Source organism: Cyclopterus lumpus, chromosome 13 (assembly GCF_009769545.1).
Source record: "Cyclopterus lumpus isolate fCycLum1 chromosome 13, fCycLum1.pri, whole genome shotgun sequence".
In the NCBI taxonomy this organism is placed as follows: domain Eukaryota; kingdom Metazoa; phylum Chordata; class Actinopteri; order Perciformes; family Cyclopteridae; genus Cyclopterus; species Cyclopterus lumpus.
Genome location: NC_046978.1, coordinates 21,778,402 through 21,793,605, shown reverse-complemented (window position 1 = coordinate 21,793,605; position 15,204 = coordinate 21,778,402). Strand labels below are relative to the sequence as shown.

At 45.5% G+C, this 15,204-nt stretch overlaps 1 protein-coding gene across 1 annotated transcript; it reads left to right on the top strand.

The window, feature by feature from the left end:
* The first annotated feature begins 1,832 nt into the window (after positions 1–1,832).
* Positions 1,833–14,533, top strand: LOC117741457 (transmembrane 4 L6 family member 5). Its single transcript, XM_034548520.1, has 5 exons — positions 1,833–2,009; positions 4,492–4,560; positions 4,774–4,928; positions 10,358–10,550; positions 14,362–14,533. The coding sequence occupies exons 1-5, from the start codon at positions 1,833–1,835 to the stop codon at positions 14,377–14,379; spliced, it is 612 nt and encodes a 203-aa protein (XP_034404411.1). The 3' UTR covers positions 14,380–14,533.
* The last annotated feature ends 671 nt before the right edge of the window (positions 14,534–15,204 follow it).

Below are 15,204 nucleotides of genomic sequence, written 5' to 3'. Positions count from 1 at the left end.
ACATAAACATAAAACGTTGTGTTGTTTTTGAACGTCTTTGTCATCAGTGTTGTCTGAACGTTTCAGCCCTTTGTCTGGCAAGTGTGAGAGCGCCGAGTGGCGTAGAGGCCAAGAGCGGTATTGCAGACAGATAGAGATTTCAATTATATTGAAAAAAATAACTGAACTAGTTCATTTTTTGGAGCTGTGAACTTAGTTCAAAATGTTGAATTATGAACTATGAACTGAACTAGTTCATGTAGAAAGTGAACTTTCCCAAGACTGTTTGTCATTAGCATATTGATTACTTGGTGAACTGAAGCCATGTTCATTTTAATACCAAGTTTATTTGTATACAGTAGACTAACTTGTTACAGCAGTGAGGAGGACGTTGGTGAGGTCCAGGAAGAAAGCATTTAGACCTGAAAGGATTCAGGGAAAACACTGGGGTGGGGGTGGGGGTGGTGATCATAGGGAATACACCTTTTTTATTCAACGTTCATGTTTTGGTTGTTCGATGAAAGAATAAAGTTCTACTCACAAAATGTCAAAAATGTAATTTTTAAAAGTTGTATTATAAATGTTTGCATGCATGTCTGCTTATGACAAGGTACATATAGTTAAATTACCCCAACATTTCCAGTTTATTCCTGTTAATTCCCATTAATTCCTGTATATTCCCGTTTGTTCCCGTTTGTTCCCGTTTATTCCCGTTAATTCCCGTGGAAAGTTTCCAACTTTGAATATTCACGGAATTTTGCAACCCTGATCTTACTTCTGTTTTAGTTTAAGTTTAAGATGTACCTGTTACAAGAAGACCCAATAATTTGTATTAATGAGAAAGTAACCATTTAGATTTTCAATATATTATCAGTTTATCCAAATAACATCTATTTGTAAATTTACTCTGATGTTTAATTATCTGAGGAGCAGCTGGCTGCAAATACAACATGTTTATATTCATTGTGTGAAGACACAGCTCACCTGTTACATACAACATGTTTATATTCATTGTGTGAAGACACAGCTCACCTGTTACATACAACATGTTTATATTCATTGTGTGAAGACACAGCTCACCTGTTACATACAACATGTTTATATTTCAATCAGGAGAGACTTGTTTCGAATTCAACAATAACTTTATTACGTAGGTATAACAAATGGAATTGTGCATAGTCTTTGGCGATCAGACTCTATCATGAACCAGGATAAACATGGGGCAGTGACACAGAGTTCTGATCCGACAGAACACTCCCTGGAGTCCCGGTGAAGAAGGGAGTTGCTGCCCCCTGCTGTTGAATGAGGAGTAGGACTGCATGCTGCCTGGAGGTAGCTTGTGTGAAGGAGGGTCGCATTCAAGGTTCGAGCTGAAATGGCAACTGACAGCCGAGCAGAGAACTCCTTTAAAGTTTGACTTTAAAGGAGTGACTTTAAACAATCTGATTGGCTTAGAGACACAGTGCCGCATCTAATTGGTCTCTTAAAAGTGGACGCCCCCCAGATCTGCTGATAGCGTAATCACTGGAAGTAATACACTGAGACACTTATGACTGACCCATCCTGTGAAGAGAGTCTTCCTTCCTGAACTACCGGTTAAGCTCCATTTACCTCAGGAGAAGAGGATCAGCATAAACCATGACCTCTGACTTCAGGAGAAGAGGATCAGCATAAACCATGACCTCTGACTTCAGGAGAAGAGGATCAGCATTGACTCTAAGCTCTGACCTCAGATATTTCCCCCTGGGGATGAATAAAGTAAAATCTAATCTAATCTAATCTAAAGAGGTTAAGCATTGACTCTGACCTGTGACCTCATGAGAATGAGAACACTGACCTTTGTCCTCTGACAGATGTGTGTGTCCAGCTGTCTGAGGTGTGTCGCCGTCTCTCTGGTTGCCTTGGCAATCGTCTGCATGTTGTCCAACATCCTGCTCTTGCTTCCTGAACTGAAGTTCCACTTCCTGTTGGAGGGTCATGTGACCAGAGAGGCCACCTGGGCCACGGGCCTGTGGGGGTCCGGCTTCCTGGTATGTGTGTGTGTGTGTGTATGTGTCCGCGCATGCGTGCGATATGCAATGTGTGTAAAGTGTCATGTGCTGTGTGATACATGTGGTAATGAAAAACCCTGCGATGTGTGTTTGACTCATGCAGCAGAGTTCTGTGTAATGTGATGTGTGCATTGTGCTGGTTATTCTGGTGTATCGTCACATGTTCTTCTCTCAGCTTCAATCTGTCTCATTGTGTTTATTTTCGCCATTTAAAATTAACCCTGTAGAAGTTGTATAAACGTTACTGTCGAAACCAAAGAAGTTGTATGAACGTGACAGTAGAACGGGTTAGGGTTCAACGTCATTGTAGAAGTTTTATGAACGTTACTTTAGAAGTTGTCTAAATGGTACTGGAGAAGTTGTTACTGTAGAAGTTATATAAACGTTTGTGTAGAAATTGTAGAAGTTCTATAAATATTACTGTAGAAGTTTTATGAACGTTACTTTAGAAGTTTTAGTTGTAGAAGTTGTATCAACGTCGTTGTAGAAACTGTAGAAGTTTTATAAATATTATTGTAGAAGTTGTATGAACGTGACAGTAGAAACTGTATAAATGTTACTTTAGAAGTTGTAGAAGTTGTATAAACATTACTGTAGAAGTTTTATGAACGTTACTTTAGAAGTTATCTAAATGGTACTGGAGAAGTTGGAGTTGTAGAATTTGTATCAACGCCATTGTAGAAACTGTAGAAGTTTTATTAGCATTGATGTAAAAGTTGTCTGTTTCTGTAGAAGTTGTAGTTATAGAAGTTGTATCAACGTCATTGTAGAAATTGTAAAAGTTGTTTAAACGTTACTGTAGAAGTTGTTTAGGCGTTACTGTCAAAGTTGTATAAATGTTACTGTTGAAACTGTAGAATTTGTATAAACGTTGGTATAGAAGTTGTCTAAATGTTAAGTTGTATCCATTAGCCCCACTTTACTTGCATAGTTTGGTGGGCTTACCAGTAAGCCAGAATTCTCACAATGTATTTGGGCAAATTCAATTCAGTTTATTTTCACAAATCACAAATTACACATTTGTGATTTGCTTTACAATATGTACATATACCACATCACTGTCCCAGGACCACACATCGGATCAGGAAAAACTGAAAAAAACCCGCAACAGAGGAGGATCCCTCTCCCTGGATGGACAGAAGCACTAGATGTCATGTGTACAGAATGAACAGCGTTACAGAGTTACAACACAGTCAATGAACATGACACACATTTATGAATAATTAGTAGTAGGCTTGGACCACGATCCAGATCTCCACAATCCATGAAACAGAAGGAGGAAGAGAGGAAGGGGGGCATCAGCAGGGCCATGGCAGGGTGCAGGGCCACGGACGCACGAGGCATCGCGAAAGAGGCCGGACCAATGAGGCCAGGCCCTTGAGGCAGGAGGCACAAAGAAGGAGGCAGGGCCATTGGGAAGGAGTCCAGGTCCATGCCAGGGGCTGGATGCAGGAAGAAGGGGCAAGGAATCAGGACCCAGGAGCCAGGACCAATGAACCTCATGAGGCGTATCCTCAGTGTATCCTAAAACATCCCCCAGCAGCCTATAAGCCTATAGCAGCATATCAAGGGGCTGGACCAGGGCAAACCTGATTCAGCCCTAACTATAAGCACTATTAAAGAGGAAAGTCTTAAGTCTATTCTTAAATGAGGTGACTGTGTCTGCCTCCAGGACTGAAAGTGGAAGCTGGTTCCATAAAAGAGGAGCTTGATAACTGAAGGCTCTGGCTCCCATCCTACTTTTTAGGACTCTAGGAACCACAAGTAGCCCCACATTTAGTGAGCGCAGCTCTCTAGTGGGGCAATATGGTACTACAAGCTCCTTAAGATATGATGGTGCATCACCAATCAAGGCTTTGTAGGTGAGGAGAAGAATTTTAAATGTGATTCTTGATTTTACAGGGAGCCAGTGCAGAGCAGCTAATACAGGAGTCATGTGATCTCTTTTCTTAGTTTGTGTGAGTACACGAGCTGCAGCATTCTTCCTTTTTTCCTTGTGAAAGGTTTTTTTTCTATTTCTTGGTGGGTTTTTCCTGATCTGATGTGAGGTCAAAGGTCAGGGATGTCGTATGTGTACAAATTGTAAAGAGGCAAATTCGTAATTTGTGATATCGGGCTATACAAAATAAGCTGAATTGAATTCATTTGAATTCAATTGTAGGCAAAAGCACTTTGCTACAATCAACAATATAAAATGATTTTCTTTACAGAACTGAGCCATGTGATTGGCAAATACTGAGCAGTTGTCTGAGATATCTGCACTCATATCCCCAATGACATATACTAGAAGAAGTGTTCTTTCGTCTTTTTGTCATTCGGATGTTAGCAAAGAAATCTTTTCAAATATAAAGATGATGATTATGAAAGAAACTTGAAAGGAAACTAACCACCCTACAAAATATAATGATTTATTAATATGAAAATTCATGTAACATTACATTGGTGTTTCCTCTGATTTCAGGTTCTGCTCGGAGCTCGAGCGTTTGTGCAGAGCAGCAAAACCAGAGGCTGCTGTGCTTTCAGACGTCAGGTGAGCTGATGGATGTTTTCTGATAATGACGATCGGAATTAATTGAAGTTGTAAAAGCTGTATATGAAAAAAAAGATGATTGTTTAAATAATGTACTGATGATTATAACAAGTAATGCCTGAGAAGACAAGTAATGAGGAAAACATCACCACGGTAACAAGAGAGTTGCTTTATTAAAAGTGAGAATGGATTTATGTTTTTCTCTGTGTCCAGATGTTGTGTCAGGTGATGTACTCATGTGTGTGTCTGCTGGCTGCTGGGTTTTGCTGTCTGGTCAGTGCCACTGGTCTCTCTCAGGGTCCCCTCTGTCTGTATAACACAACCTCCACTCCGACCTGGGGGGTCCCGCTACAACCCCACCCAGACTGGTAATGATATGCAAACACAACCACAATAACAAAGTGGACGTCATGTTGTTACCCGAACACTCTGACTCTGTAACTCTGACTCTAACTGTAACTCTGACTAACTCTAACTCTGACTCTATGTCCCAGTCCAACTTCCCTTCTCTCCTGCCGCTCCTGCCATTCAGTCCACCTTTGCCTTGCCTCTGCCTCTGCCTCGATAAACCGCCATAGCCTTCTGTCCTCGACCACAAGAATAGCCTCTGCTTCCTCTGGTTTCTGTCTGCCTTCTCCCCTGACAGCTTGCGGTTCCACCGAGTGGATTTCTTCACGTGAGCAGATCCGAGACTGTTAGCCTGTTGTGATTTTTGCCTGGAATAAAGCTTTCAACCATCAACCACCTGACGGGGAGAGTTCTCCTTTGGGGAACGACGGAATAGGATCGCCATACTCCTGCCTGTGCTTCATTCCGGTCCTTTTCCGACGATCTGCACAAGGTCTTTGGGGTGGTGACTATGGGACTGGACGCCGCCTTCAGGCTGATGAGGCTTTAGCAGGGCCAGCAACCCGTCACGGGCTATGCTATTGATTTCCGAACCAAGGCACATGGAACACGGACGCCCAGTGTGACACATATTTTCTCGGCCTAGCAAAGACGATGCCCACCTTCTCGCCTCACTCGTCCAACAGCCTCTGATTATACGCCAGTGAACCTTCTGCCAACGTCCCCTATTCTATGTCAAGCTACTTCTATCCAGGGGCCCCCAGACCATTCCGACCACAGCCCTTGATGGTCATCTTCTGGGACGGTGAAACTGTCAAACTGTCCCAGTCCACATGCTCCTGTTCTGCAACCACCACGAGACCATCAGCTTCCATAATCTGCAAACTCCTCATATTTCCCTCAGTCTGCGTCGACACAACCCCCACATCGACTGGACTACGGGGGCTCTTTCGGGGGTTGGAGCCCCTCCTGCCACCTAGTCTGCCTGAAACAAGCCGCCGCACCACAAGTTTCCTCTCTCACCAACTCCACGCCTGAATTTATGGGGGTTCCCGTGGAATACTTGGACTTCAAGGAGGAATTCAACAAGTCCCAGGCCATATCTCTGCCTCCCCACTGACCTTAAGATTGTGCCATCGACCTCCATCCGGGTACGTTCCCACCGAAAGGGTGCCTCTATTTAATTCAATTCAGTTTATTTTGTATAACCCAGAATCACAAATTACAAATTTGCAAGGGGGAAAAAAAGGAAGAAACCTCCAGGAGAGCAACAGAGGAGGATCCCTCTCCCCGGGTAGACAGAAGCAATATATGTATACAGAATGAACAACGTTTACAGAGTTACAACACATTCAATGAATATGACAGCAATTATTAATAATGAGTAGTAGGCATGGAACACGATCCAGATAACCACCATCCCTGTAAACAGAAGGACATAGGGAGGAGGGGCATCAGAAGGGCCATGACAAGAGGCCTAGCCAAGGAGGCATAAGGCCGGGCCATGAGGTAGGAGGCAGTTCCAAGGAGGCCAGGGGGCTGGGCCCAGGGCATGACCAAGGGGCAGAAGGCAGGAGGCAGGGTCCAGGAGGCAGGACCGGTTCCAGACACAGCCACGATTCATGGAAACCTGAGAGGCAAGAAGGCACAGACTCCTGGGAAGAATTAGAATTAGTGAGGTGCAATGAAGAGACATGAATTTCTCCAGAAGGACAGAGAAAAGAGGAGAGAGGAGCTCAGTGTATCCTAAGATGTCCCCCAGCAGCATAGGCTTATAGCAGCATATCTTATCTCCACGTATATGACTATGGAGATGCCGATAACCAGAGTTGGTTTCTCAGTGGGTGTGTCGTTGAGTGGGGAAAACCGGTTAGAAACGTGAAGAGATTGGTGGTGCACCATGGGCTTCTGGTAAGACTTCTTATTCCTTCGGTCAGTTTCCCAGCCTCCCTGCTAACAGAAGCTACGTCTGATTGGTCCGCACCGACTATGGGGGATGGCAGGCTAACTAATGTAGCTAACGTCTGAGCTTCGATGGTGCAGAGCCATGCATCTAACCCACTGAGACCTCGTCCAACCTAGCAAATGAACTACACTTATTACATTTACCATTATCATTAAGGGAGGCAGAGGAATAGCTATATATGTAACACACTGAGCAAGAGAGAGAAGGAGAGGGAGAGCAGGAAGCCATCGCTAGCTGCTAAGCTAAAGTACGGTAGCTTACGTTAGCAGAACTAGCAATGTGAAAATTTATGGATTTAAGCGATAATTTGCTAAAAGAAGGAGAGAGCCGAGTGTTTCAATGTTAAAGATGTACAGCAGGTAATCATCCATGTATACTAAAGAATATCACAGTTAGCTTGGTCTAGCTGGAGCTGAGAAAATACGCTATCAGATAGCAGACATGCTGGCAACCGCAAGGCAATACGCTTACCATAGTACGTCAGCACGTAGGAAGAGAAGCACGTAGGAAGATACGACAGTAGGGCTGAAGCTCCCCAGATCCATGTTCCACGTATCAAAGGTCAAACCTGTCCTGTAGAGTCCCTAGGTGCCGGCTGCTCCTCCTCCTCCACCCCCTCGCCTCATCAAAGGAGGTCTTTTCTATTCGGGTTCATCGCCTGCTTCGCTCCCTCCGCTGGGTGCAAGGTCTTCAGTACCTGGTCAACTGGGAAGGATACTGTCCAAAGAAGAGGCAATGGGTTCCGGCTCATAACCTCTGCGACCCCCGACTCATTGCTAGGTTTCATCGACAGCACCCAGACCAGCATTTCAGGACTGAGATGCCTACTGGGAATACCCAACAGGTTCCCTGTTCAGACAATGAGGGTTTTACCTCTGGTTCTGAGGACTCTCTGACTCTGTAACTGTAATGCTGACTAACTGTAACGTTGACTGACTGTAACACTGTCTCTAACTGTAGCTCTGTCTCTTACTAATAAATAATAATAATAATAATGCATTTTATTTGTAAAGCACTTTTCATTCAAAAAGAATCTACAGAGCCAGTAGATAGTAACAAAAAAATATATATATAATAGAAAAGAAAATAGTTGGCAGTGATCTTTATCTTCCCAAGACAGGCGGTGAGACATGACATGGCTGCAGTGAGGTTAGCGGCAGTTTTGATGTAAAGCTGTGTGTCGTCAGTATAACAGTGGAAGGACATCCCATGCTTGCTGATGACACAACCTGGACTTACATCTTTCCAGTGAGACATATTCAGTTCTGCCAGAAATGTAGGACTGAAACCACTTGAGTGCAGAGTCTGAGATTCAAATGGTGGTGTGGAGGCGCTCTAGGAGGAGTGTGTGATCCACTGTGTCAAATGCAGCAGTCAGGTCCAGGAGGATGAGGAGTGAGGGTGATCCTGCATTGGCTGTCATTAGCAGGTCATTCGGCACCCTGAGTAAAGCTGTTTCAGTGCTGTGGGCTGAACGAAATCCTGACTGAAATTTTTCAAACAAGTTGTTGTGTTATAGGTGGCCCTGAAGTTGAGAACCAACTACTTTCTCTAACACCTTGGACAGGAAGGCAAGGTTGGAGATAGGCCTGTAATCGTCTAGAGCCTCCGGGTCCATGGTGGGCTTTTTGAGAAGGGGACAGATGACAGCAACCTTGAGAGTAGGAGGGACACAGCCACACTGAAGGGAAAGGTTATCAACTTTGGTGATGAGAGGACTGAGAGTGGGGATATGTGACTTGAGCAGAGCAGTGGGAATGTGGTCCAACAGTTCAGAAATAACACTGCAATAAGAAAGAAAATGAAAAATACAAAATATAAAAGAAAACACTATACAGAAGGGTGGTACTATGTACAAGGACAAGAGAGGTGCTAATATGTACAGTTTGGGATACAGTTTTAAATTAGACAGTTTTAAATTATATAGTTTTAAGTAATAATATGTCACATATTGCACATGATAAGTGTAGTGAGGTAGTGTTGGGTTCTTAGACATATTTCAGTGGTTTTTTTCCAGTTCCAGAAAGGCATTTGACGCTTAGGTCTAATAGTAGGCAGCATAAAAGTCAAGGCCATTGAGACCACCTTGTGGTCGGACACACCGAGATCATAAACCTGTAGGTTACTGATAGAAGCAGAGTCAGTGATAATCAGATCCAGAGTGTGCCCCTTGGTGTGAGTAGGAACCTCAACATGCTGCTACAGCCCAAGACACTCAAGCATACTCAGGAAATCTGCCGTAAACTGACAGGATTGTCAACATGGATATTTAAATAACTCTGACTCTAACTGTAACTCTGTCTCTGTTACTCTGACTCTAACTGTAACTCTGTTACTCTGTGTAACGGGTCTGTGTTACCCCCCCCCCCCCCCCCCCCCCCCCTTGCACAGAGACACTGGAGACTCGAACTGGTTAGGATTTTTTTTTTTCCTGCTCCAGTCACGGCAACGTCCACCACCCGTCTCCTTCCGTCCTACTGCCATTTAATAGAGAGCAAATCATCATTAGACCCAACTGAGGCCAATTAGGCCTCCACCTGGTACCGTTCCCTGAGCGCACTCCCCCAATTCCCCTCTGCAGCTGAGCCTAACCACGCCCCTCCACCACACTCTGTCTCTGTCTCTAACTGTAACTCTGTCTCTGACTCTAACTGTAGATCTGTCTCTAACTGTAACTGTCTCTTACTGTAACTCTGTCTCTAACTGTTACTCTGTCTCTTACTGTAACTCTGTCTCCATTACTCTGTATCTGTCTCTAACTGTAAGTCTGTCTCTGACTCTAACTGTAGATCTGTCTCTAACTGTAACTGTCTCTAACTTTAACTGTGTCTCTAACTGTTATTCTGTCTCTTACTGTAACTCTGTCTCTGACTCTAACTGTTACTCTGTCTCTTACTGTAACTCTGTCTCTATTACTCTGTCTCTGTCTCTAACTGTAACTCTGTCTCTGACTCTAACTGTAGATCTGTCTCTAACTGTAACTGTCTCTAACTTTAACTGTGTCTCTAACTGTTACTCTGTCTCTTACTGTAACTCTGTCTCTATTACTCTGTCTCTGTCTCTAACTGTAACTCTGTCTCTGACTCTAACTGTAGATCTGTCTCTAACTGTAACTGTCTCTTACTGTAACTCTGTCTCTAACTGTTACTCTGTCTCTTACTGTAACTCTGTCTCCATTACTCTGTATCTGTCTCTAACTGTAAGTCTGTCTCTGACTCTAACTGTAGATCTGTCTCTAACTGTAACTGTCTCTAACTTTAACTGTGTCTCTAACTGTTATTCTGTCTCTTACTGTAACTCTGTCTCTGACTCTAACTGTTACTCTGTCTCTTACTGTAACTCTGTCTCTATTACTCTGTCTCTGTCTCTAACTGTAACTCTGTCTCTGACTCTAACTGTAGATCTGTCTCTAACTGTAATTCTGACTCAATCTGTAACTCTGACTCTAACCCTAACTGTAGCCCTCCCGTCTCTCTGTCCCAGTCATGCAGGCTATCTGTACAACAGGACTTTGTGGTCTGGAGTTTGTCTGGAGCCCAGAGAAGTGGTTCAGTGGAATGTAGTTCTGTTTAGTGTGATGGGGGGCGCCAGTGGGCTGCAAATGGTCTTCTGTGGAGCCAACATCCTCAACTCACTGCTGGGACTGATCCTGGGAAAGGGTCTCTGCAACAACAAGGTCTGTGTTTGGTCTCATACTGTTTTTTACGGTCTAATACTGTCTAATACTGTCTTATATGGTCTAATACGGTCTTATACTGTCTTATGCGGTCTTATACGATCTGATATTCTCTTATACGTCTAATACTGTCTTATACGGTATAATACTTTCTAATACGGTCGTATACTGTCATATACTGTCATATACGGTCTAATACTGTCTTATACGATCTTATATGGTCTAATACGATCTTATAATGTCTTCTGCGGTCTAATATTGTCTTATGCGGTCTTATATGGTCTGTTATTATCTTATACGTCTAATACGGTCCAATACAGTCTAATACGGCCTTATACTGTCTTATACGGTCTTATACGATCTGATATTATATTTTACGGTCTAATACTGTCTTATATGGTCTAATACGGTCTAATACTGTCTAATACCGTCTTATACTGTCTTATTCAATTCAATTCAATTCAGTTTATTTTGTCCATCCATCCATCCATTATCTTATCCGGGGTCGGGTCGCGGTGGCAGCAGGTTCAGCAGGCCGACCCAGGCTTCCCTCTCACCCGCAGCACTTTCCAGCTCATTCTGGGGGATCCCGAGGCATTCCAAGGCCAGCCGGGAGATATAATCCCTCCAGCGTGTCCTCGGTCTTCCCCGGGGCCTCCTACCAGTTGGACGTGCCCGGAAAACCTCTAATGAGAGGCGTCCAGGAGGCATCCTGACTAGATGCCCGAACCACCTCAGCTGACTCCTTTCGACACGAAGGAGCAGCGACTCGACTCCAAGCTCCCCCCTGATGTCCGAGCTCCTTACCCTATCTCTAAAGCTGAGCCCGGCCACCCTACGGAGGAAGCTCATTTCGGCCGCTTGTATCCGAGATCTCGTTCTTTCGGTCACGACCCAGAGTTCGTGACCATAGGTGAGGGTTGGAACGTAGACCGACCAGTAAATGGAGAGCTTTGCCTTCCGGCTCAGCTCCCTCTTCACTAAGACGGACCGGTACAGCGCCTGTTTTACTGCTGCAGCCGCACCGATCCGCCTATCGATCTCCCGCTCCACCTTACCCTCACTCGTGAACAAGACCCCGAGATACTTGAACTCCTTCGCTTGGGGTAGGCAGTTTGCCCCCACCTGGAGGGAGCAATCCGCCGGTTTCCGGCAGAGCACCATGGCCTCAGATTTGGAGGTGCTAACTCTCATCCCTGCCGCTTCGCACTCGGCTGCAAACTCCTCCTATGAATCGCCACCTTAACGTGGTGGAGGAGTTTGAGTGGCTCAGTGATCCTGGGAGCTATGTTGTCCGGGGCGTCAGCCCCTGGTAGGGTCTCCCAAGGCAAACAGGTCTCGGGGGAGAGCCCAGACTAAGAGCGGTTCAACAAACCCTGATGATAAGCAGCCCACGGATTGTAGCCACCTTGCCCGGACAAGGGAAACCGGGGCACCCTCCCGGAGCCAGACCCAGGAGGGGAGCTCGTCGGGTCTGGCACCGTCTGGTGGCCGGGCTTTCGCCCATGGGGCCCGGTCGGGCTCAGCCCGAAAGAACAACATGGAGCAGTCGGAGAATTATCGGGGTCGGGTGCTATGTAGACCGGGCGGCGGGCCAGGCAGGAGACCTGGGCGGGCCGATCGCCGGCAGCATAGACTAGCTCTAGGGACGTGGAACGTCACCTCACTAGCGGGGAAAGAGCCGGAGCTGGTGCAGGAGGTGGAGCGGTACCAGCTAGATATAGTTGGGCTCACCTCCACGCACAGCATGGGCTCTGGAACCAAGCTCCTGGAGAAGGGTTGGACTTTGTCCTTTTCTGGAGTTGCCCAGGGTGAGAGGCGCCGGGCGGGAGTGGGGATACTCACGAGCCCCCGGCTGAGCGCCGCTGTGTTGGAGTTTTCCCCGGGGAACGAGAGGGTCACCTCCCTGCGCCTACGGGTTGCGGGGAGTAAGGCTCTGACTGTTGTTTGTGCTTATGCACCGAACAGCATTTCGGAGTATCCGGCCTTCTTGGAGTCGGTGGGAGGGGTCCTGGAAAGGGCGCCGCCTGCCGACTCCATAGCTCTCCTGGGAGACTTCAACGCTCACGTGGGCAATGACAGAGAAACCTGGCGGGGCGTGATTGGGAGGAACGGCTTGCCCGCTCTGAACCCGAATGGTGTTTTGTTGTTGGACTTCTGTGCTAGCCACAGTTTGTCCATAACGAACACCATGTTCGAACATAAGGTGGCTCATAAGTGTACCTGGTACCAGAACACCTTAGGCCGGAGATCAATGATCGACTTTGTAATCGTATCATCTGATCTGCGGCCGTATGTCTTGGACACTCGGGTGAAGAGAGGAGCAGAGCTGTCAACTGATCACCACCTGGTGGTGAGTTGGATCAGATGGCGGGGGACTCGGCTAGAGAGACCTGGCAAGCCCAAACGTGTAGTGAGGGTGAACTGGGAACGTCTGGCAGAGGATCCTGTCCGGGAGGTCTTCAACTCCCACCTCCGGAAGAACTTCTGACAAATCCTGAGGGAGGCTGGGGACATGGAATCCGAGTGGACCTTGTTCAAAGCCTCTATTGTGGACGCGGCTGCTCGGGGCTGTGGCCGGAAGGTCATCGGTGCCTGTCGTGGCGGCAACCCTAGAACCCGGTGGTGGACACCGGGGGTGAGGGTAGCCGTCAAACTGAAGAAGGAGGCCTTTCGGGCCTGGCTGGCCCAGGGGTCTCCTGAAGCAGCTGACGGGTACCGGCGGGCCAAAAGGGCTGCAGCGACGATGGTCGCGGAGGCTAAAACTCGGGCATGGGAGGAGTTCACCCATATCCCTGGCAGAGGTCGCTAAGGTAGTCAAAAAGCTCCTTGGTGGCAAGGCGCCAGGGGTGGATGAGATCCGCCCTGAGATGCTGAAAGCGCTGGACATTGTTGGGCTGTCTTGGTTGACACGCCTTTTCAGTGTCGCATGGGGGTCGGGAACAGTGCCCATGGACTGGCAGACCGGGGTGGTGGTTCCCATCTTCAAGAAGGGGGACCGGAGAGTGTGCTCGAACTATCGTGGTATCACACTGCTCAGCCTCCCGGGAAAAGCTTATGCCAGGGTGCTGGAGAGGAGGCTCCGACCGCTTGTCGAACCTCAGATTCAGGACGAACAGTGCGGATTCCGTCCCGGTCGTGGAACAGTGGACCAGCTCTTTACCCTCGCAAGATTACTGGAGGGGTCCTGGGAGTTTGCCCAACCAGTTTACATGTGCTTTGTAGACCTGGAGAAGGCTTTCGACCGGGTCCCTCGGGGGTTTTTGTGGGGGGTGCTGCGGGAGTATGGGGTGCCGGACCCGTTGGCACGGGCCATCCGGTCTCTGTATGCCTGCAGTAGGAGCTGTGTTCGTCTCGACTCGGTTTGCAGTTTATTTTGTATAGCCCATTATCACAAAATTACAAATTTGCCTCAGAGGGCTTTACAATCTGTACACATACGACATCCCTGACCTTTGACCTCACATCGGATCATGAAAAACTCCCTTATGCGGTCTTATACGATCTGATATTATCTTATACGTCTAATACTGTCTAATACAGTCTTATACGGTCATATACTGTCATATAGGGTCTAATACTATCTTATACAATCTTATATGGTGTAATACTCTCTTATAATGTCTTATGCAGTCTAATGTTGTATTATGTGGTCTTATGTCTTGTGTCTTATAATGTCTTATAAGGTCTTACAGAGTCTTATACTCTGTGTGTGTGTGTGTGTGTGTGTGTGTGTGTGTGTGTGTGTGTGTGTGTGTGTGTGTGTGTGTGTGTGTGTGTGTGTGTGTGTGTGTCTGTGGGTTTTTTACAGGTCAGTCCTGGATCTTGAAAAAGGAAACCGGCTAAGAAACTCTTCATAATGTAAAGTTATAAAAACTTTTATTTTGGCGGGACCCTCTTATTATTTTCAGTCCAAGCTGTTAAACAGGACAACAAAAAACTCTGATGCACTTTAGATGAACAATAACTTAAAGATAATTCATTTAAACACAACTCAACCTCGTTTCTGCACAAATAATATGTATTGTTTGATTTAAAAATGATTGTTCAAGTCGTTTAACATTTGTATCTATTAATTTCTTTAATGTTTGCAGTTTAATGTTATGCAGTTCAATCAGAATGACTGATTTGGTTCTGAAGGTGACCAAACTGAACCAGGTCTATGCGGCCCAGAACCATATGGGCCCTTTTTAATGGGCCGGCCTCCTGCCAGGTCCCTGCTGAATAATATACACACTATAATAGATATATAATAATAATAATCTATTTTACACACTATAGTAGATATAATAATAATACAAATCTATTTTACACACTATAATAGATATAGTCATAATAATATTTTGTTTTGTTTTGGTCACGCTATCAACACAAAGAGTTCATTTTCAATTTCAGTAAAATACAAAATGTAAGTTTTGCAAAAGGTTTCTTCATTAGATTTTTTTTAACTTAATTTTATAAAATATATGTTCCTTGAAACGTCAAACAATTAAAATAAATATTTATTTTCTCTACAGAATACAATATTTAGGATTCACGACTTCATTAATCAAATATATTGAATATTTCTCGTATTATATTCATCAAGACAATGTTATTAAATATCGTATTGTAATAAAATCGATTGAGCTGGATCAAAATACGTTTCTTATTG

Bases quoted from the DNA above. Each gene is read 5' to 3' on its own strand.
- LOC117741457 (XM_034548520.1), top strand. From the start codon at position 1,833: ATGTGTGTGTCCAGCTGTCTGAGGTGTGTCGCCGTCTCTCTGGTTGCC. The intron at 4,561-4,773 runs GTGAGCTGATGG...CTCTGTGTCCAG, and splicing joins GCTGTGCTTTCAGACGTCAG to ATGTTGTGTCAGGTGATGTA. The intron at 4,929-10,357 runs GTAATGATATGC...TCTCTGTCCCAG, and splicing joins CTACAACCCCACCCAGACTG to TCATGCAGGCTATCTGTACA.